The sequence below is a fragment of the Salvia splendens genome, chromosome 5 (genome assembly GCF_004379255.2).
Source record: "Salvia splendens isolate huo1 chromosome 5, SspV2, whole genome shotgun sequence".
Lineage (NCBI taxonomy): Eukaryota > Viridiplantae > Streptophyta > Magnoliopsida > Lamiales > Lamiaceae > Salvia > Salvia splendens.
The window spans coordinates 39107885-39114743 of NC_056036.1; the positions used below are offsets into that span (position 1 = coordinate 39107885).

The 6859-nt window shown below is 34.3% G+C and overlaps 1 protein-coding gene across 1 annotated transcript; it reads left to right on the plus strand.

The window, feature by feature from the left end:
• LOC121802938 (probable carboxylesterase 6) lies at positions 1–1638 on the plus strand. The gene has a single exon (XM_042202631.1). The coding sequence runs from the start codon at positions 326–328 to the stop codon at positions 1322–1324; it is 999 nt and encodes a 332-aa protein (XP_042058565.1). The 5' UTR covers positions 1–325; the 3' UTR covers positions 1325–1638.
• Positions 1639–6859: the final 5221 nt, after the last annotated feature.

Sequence of the window (6859 nt, forward strand, 5' to 3'; positions counted from 1 at the left end):
TTTCGAGACAAAATAACGATCCAGTAACAACAACACTCTGATACAATCACAAACACGATCTAATTTGTGACGCCACAACACATTAACACGATCCGGTATCGACATAACCCAATAATATTGCAGGTACACAAACATGACAAAACTTCAAAATAATCAAAGCATTATGTCCAAATTGCGAGGATTAGATATATGCGCGACTTTCAATCTTATCTTTTCCTCCGTCAACTTGTCTCTCACTCTCTATAAAGACAACCTACTCCAACCCCAAATTTGTCCTCAACAAAGCATTCATAGATAGATATATAATTAATTTCTCCCTATTCAAATGTCTGCGATGATAATGGGCACAGATCTGAGCAGACTCCAAATGAAAAGCAAAGCTCCCCAACAAAAACTTCAAGTAGTTGAGGAAATTGAGGGCCTCATTAAGGTACACAACGACGGCCACGTGGATCGCCCCGAAATCGTGCCAAATGTTGGGTGCTCATTGGTCCCTGACCTCGGGGTCACTTGCCGCGACGCGATCATCGACAAGTACACCAATATCTGGGCACGTATCTACGTCCCAACCGCCGCCAACAAACTGCCCTTGCTCCTCTACTTCCACGGCGGCGGATTCTGCGTCGGCTCCGCATCCTGGAGCTGCTACCACGAACTACTCGCCAAGCTCGCCGCCAGAGCCGGCTGCGCCGTCTTCTCCGTCAGCTACAGGCTGGCGCCGGAGCACCCCCTCCCCGCGGCCTACGACGACGGCGTCAAGGCGGCGGTCTGGGCCAAGCAGCAGGAGTTCGCCGGCGTCGGCAGCGAGTGGTGGGCCGGCAGATGCGATTTCTCTAGAATATTCCTCGGCGGCGACAGCGCCGGGGCTAACATCGCTTATAATGTGGGGCTGAGGGCGAATTCAATCGGCGTCGGAGTCAAGGGTTTGTTATTGATACAGCCGTTTTTCGGCGGCGTGGCGCGGACGCGGTCGGAGATGTGCGTGGCGCGGTCGGCGCTGACGCTGGCGGCGTCGGACGCGTACTGGCGGATGGCGCTGCCGGCGGGGGCGGGACGCGACCACCCGTGGTGCAGTACTGCGGGATCGGAATTTGGAATTTTGCGGCGGGCGGGGGCGGCGGTGTTGGTTTGCGTGGCGGAGGCGGATATATTGAGGGATCGGAATTTGGAATTTTGCGGCGGTTTGGCGAGGGAAGGGGTGAGGGTGGAGCAAGTGGTGAGTAAAGGCGTTGGGCATGCTTTTCACATTCTGAATAAGTCGCGTTTGGCTCAAACGCGTCTTCATGAGTTGTTGTCGCATGTAAAGAATTTTGTGGGTAGATGATATGAGTGGAATTTCTTGGCCTCTCACCTTTTTTTTTATGACTTGTTTGTAATTGGTGTTAGAATTAGAGAGTGATTGAGAAGCCTTTTACAAAACAGTAAATATATGGGGGACAATATGTTTTAAAAATCAGATTGGTCCTACCACGAACCGGTAGGTAATCCGATCCGATTCATCACTTATTATGTTAAACTGTTGTGAACTAGTGAAACCGGGCTGTTGGAAGGATGAAAACTATCAATTTTGTTAACTGTACTATATTAAATTTTTTGCAAATTATATAAACCAAATTAATAAACATCTCTCTCATCGAATATATTTCACTAGTAACACTAATTTTTGGCGGAACGGATCACCTACTCCAAAACACCAATTCATTTCCTACTTCACACTCACAACAAAATTAAATAATCTTATAAACATGAGCAATTTTAATAAGTGATGATGAGTCCATTTTATTTTATTGTGAGTGTGGAGTAGGAAATGAATTGGTGTTTTGGAGTAGGTGATCCGCTCCGAATTTTTGGTCATTTCAAAACAAACTCAATTAATAGTTGTGTCACTTGTGTGCTTTATTTGATCGATTTCCAATTCGAGCTATTAAATACTGTAATTAATTATCATCAATTCAAAATTTGAAATATGAAATAGTCTGATTAATTCTCTTATACAAGAAAAATGAGAAAAGGATATACATATAATTTTAAGTTACAATACAAAAACAAGGCTATTTACCGAGACCGTTCGCAAGCATGGTTAAATGTGCTCGGAAAATATTGAGCACCTAAATCTTTGCTCAGCAATAAACCGAGTACAATTGAAGGTGCTCAGCAATATCAGAAACGAGAGTGTTAATTGCAAGCAATTTCGAGTGAGTCAACATGCTCGGCCTGGTAATCAATCAATAATGGCAAGCACCATTTATGTGCTCGGAGAATAGCGAGCACAAATGATGTGCTCGGAATATATTAAAATAAACACATATCAATATTTTTAAGAAATGCCGAGCACCCTGTACTTGCTCGGAAAAAAGAAATAATTAATAATTATTCAACAACAACAAGGATTTAAAACATTATAAATATTACATATCAATATTTTGAAGCAATACAATACCTCGTAAAATTTTCATATGGATCCTTCACCATAAATGTGCATGAAAATATTAAAATTTATTTTAAACATAAAATACCAATATTTTTAAGAAAAGCCGAGCACCATACAAGTGCTCGGAAAATGCCGAGTACCATGTACTTGCTCGGAAAGAATTAAAAAAATAATTAATAATTATTCAACAACAACAAGGATTTAAAACATTATAAATATTGCATATCAATATTTTGAAGCAATACAATACCTCGTAAAATTTGCATATGGATCCTTCACCATAAATGTGCATGAAAATATTATAATTTATTTTAAACATAAAATACCAATATTTTTAAGAAAAGCCGAGCACCATATATACATGCTCGGAAAATTCCGAGTACCATGTACTTGCTCGGAAAAAATTAAAAAAAATAATTAATAATTATTCAACAACAACTAGGATTTAAAACATTATAAATATTACATATCAATAATTGGAAGCAATACAATACCTCGTAAAATTTGCATATGGATCCTTCACCATAAATGTGCATGAAAATATTATAATTTATTTTAAACATAAAATACCAATATTTTTAAGAAATGCCGAGCACCATACAAGTGCTCGGAAAATGCCAAGTACCATGTACTTGCTCGGAAAATTTTTTTAAAAAAATTAATAATTATTCAACAACAACAAGGATTTAAAACATTATAAATATTACATATCAATATTTTGAAGCAATACAATACCTCGTAAAATATGCATATGGATCCTTCACCATAAATGTGCATGAAAATATTATAATTTATTTTAAATATAAAATACCAATATTTTTAAGAAATGCCGAGCACCATACAAGTCCTTGGAAAATGCCGAGTACCATTTACTTGCTCGGAAAAAATTTAAAAAAATAATTAATAATTATTCAACAACAACAAGGATTTAAAACATTATAAATATTACATATCAATATTTGGAAGCAATACAATACCTCGTAAAATTTTCATATGGATCCTTCACCATAAATGTGCATGAAAATATTATAATTTATTTTAAACATAAAATACCAATATTTTTAAGAAATGCCGAGCACCATACAAGTGCTCGGAAAATGCCGAGTACCATGTACTTGCTCGGAAAAAATTTAAAAAATAATTAATAATTATTCAACAACAACAAGGATTTAAAACATTATAAATATTATATATCAATATTTTGAAGCAATACAATACCTCGTAAAATTTGCATATGGATTCTTCACCATAAGTGTGCATGAAAATATTATAATTTATTTTAAACATAAAATACAAATATTTTTAAGAAATGCCGAGCACCATACAAGTGCTCGGGAAATGCCGAGTACCATATTCTTGCTCGGAAAAAATTAAAAAAAATAATTAATAATTATTCAACAATAACAAGGATTTAAAACATTATAAATATTACATATCAATATTTTGAAGCAATACAATACCTCGTAAAATTTGCATATGGATCCTTCACCATAAATGTGCATGAAAATATTAAAATTTATTTTAAACATAAAATACCAATATTTTTAAGAAAAGCCGAGCACCATATACGTGCTCGGAAAATGCCGAGTACCATGTACTTGCTCGGAAAAAATTTAAAAAAATAATTAATAATTATTCAACAACAACTAGGATTTAAAACATTATAAATATTAAATATCAATATTTTGAAGCAATACAATATCTCGTAAAATTTGCATATGGATCCTTCACCATAAATGTACATGAAAATATTAAAATTATTTTAAACAGAAAATACCAATATTGATATTTCATGTTCAAAATAAATTTTAATATTTGTGATGAATGATCCACAAATTTTTATATATGCAAATTTTCCGAGATATTTCTATTCACTAATAAAAAATATTGACATGTTTTAAATTATTATTGTTGATAAATAATTACTATTAATTAGTATATTTTTTTATGATTTCCGAGCACTTTATATAGTACTCGGCATTTTCCAAGCACATATATGGTGCTCGCAACTGTTGATTAAAAATATTTATATTATAAGTTCAAAATAAATTTTAATATTTGTGGTGAATGATCTGCAAATTTGAGATTGTGGTGTAAATAGCTTTAAGGATCATGTGTAAATTGATTCGATCAGCATAGTTTTGGAAACTGATTTGAAGCTTGTGCTCCTATTCTTATGGTAAATTGAATGCATGTTTCTTGCTTGCTGAGACACAATTTCTTTCTTGGTCAACTCCTATTCTGAGCAAGTTTATTATACTGCATTCTCAATATATAAGCAACGGCTCTCTTGTTATCCGATTCATGAATTTGAGCTTGTTTTGTGATTGTAGATACTCTTTTATGGAATGTGGAACCAGTTCTATGGCTTATCATTTTCTTCCTTTTTTTCGAAATCTGCTGTCAGCTGCCTTCTCATTAGTAAAAAATGCTGAATCTTTAGTATTGCTTACTCTAACATACTAATAAATTGCTTAGGGCTTATGCTGGAAATGATGATTGCAATACCGAAGATGAATTAATTGATGAACTGAATTCTCATGTTTATATATGAAAGTTAAAAATGTGTTAAAGTTCTTACATGATTAGTAGTTTAGCAATGCTGTGAGATTTCTTACTCTGTTGGCTTAAACTTCTGATTGTGGTGTAAATAGCTTTAAGGATAATGTGTAAATTGATTGGATAAGCATTGTTTTGGAAACTATCTGAAATTAGCTTATTGAGCTGAGACACAATTTCTTTCTTGCTCATTACTAATACTACTACTCTTGCTTGTATGCATATGATCTGCAGGACTTGTCCCAATTTTGGTTGTTATAGGTAAGCTCTGCTCTTCATTTTGTATACATTCGATCCTCATTTTGTATATATTGTCTGGATTTTAACTCATTCGTTCATATATTGTGTGTATTTTAACTCATAAATTGCAATGGTGCGGGAGGAAGCGGAGAAGAGGGAACAACAAATGCAAGCCGATTCAGATAGGAAAATTGCAATGGTGCGGGAGGAAGCGGCTAAAAGGGAGCAACAAATGGAAGAGCGAATGAAAAACTCGAAAAAATGCGTAGTTTAGTTTAATTTTGTAAGACAATCTTACTTATTTGAACTTTGTACAAAACAATCTTACCTATTTGAACTTTGTTTACTTGTGTATTCATTTATTTATTTTTATTTTTTTAATAATTAAAAATATAGAATTTATATATTAAAAAATCTAAGATTGCAACTGCCGAGCACCAATCCTAAAACTTCTCCAAAATACCGAGCACATGGGTGTGCTCGCAGGTGCTTGGCGTGTCTCTTAAAACCTCTTGAAAATACCAAGCACATGGGTGTGCTCGATAGAGGTGCTTGCTACATCAAGACATGGAAGGTGCTCGCCTTATTTCCTAGAACCTTTCAGAAATTCCGAGCATATAGCGGTGCTCGCAATTCCCGAGCACATGGAGGTGCATGCCTATCCTAAGGCATGGTTGACCAGTTTGCCGAGCACTAAAAATGCTCGGAGAAATATTCCGACGAAGCAAATACCGACTACCTAAAGTACTTGGAATGTGCTCGGTATTTCCTATCTAATTACCCTTATTTTTGTAGTGTTATCCACTAATTATATTTATATTTTAAGTTATCCACTAAAACAATCTAACTCTTTTTATTTCTACTACATTAATTATTAATTACGTAATTCATATTTTATTTAATAAATAATACTGTAATTTACTAATTACATGTGTCCCGCCCAAGATATTCTTTATTCTTTTCTTGTCACTATTAGTTGTTATCTTAAGACGGCATTTCTATGTTTATGAAACTAACAGATATCCTTAAATAAGGGTATGATATTTGATATGATGCAATTTGATTCTTTTACGACATGGTTTTCTTTGTTTATGAAACTAACAAGTAACTAACTTGAAAAAAACTTGAACAAGCCAAAAACTTGTTTTCACGTTTTGAGGTCCTCTGAATAGACATTTAATTTGGAAACATAAATAACGATAGAACAAACAAACGCTAAGTAATAGTTATTAAATAATTTATCATGCATGTCTCGTCCGATGAAAATATACTACTCCCTCGGTTGATCTGTTTCATAGTAGCGGAAACATTTCTTTTCAGCACGGAGATTAAAAAAATTGTATTAAGTGAATTAAATTAAAGAAATAAAGTAGGAAATGAAAAAGGTAGAAAGATAAATAGAGAATAAAATAAGTGAGAAGAAATGTGTTGACTTTTGCTAAAAAATGAAATGATTTCACTACTGTGTAACGGAGGGTGTACAAATTAAATGATTTGTCATGCACAATATCTAATGTCTAAGCTTTATACGTAATCTGGCCCAAAATTGCATCCAAATTTTGCCGTAGATCGCATCATAATAATTTCCAATATTTTACAGTATCTTTTTCATATTAATAGATTTAACAT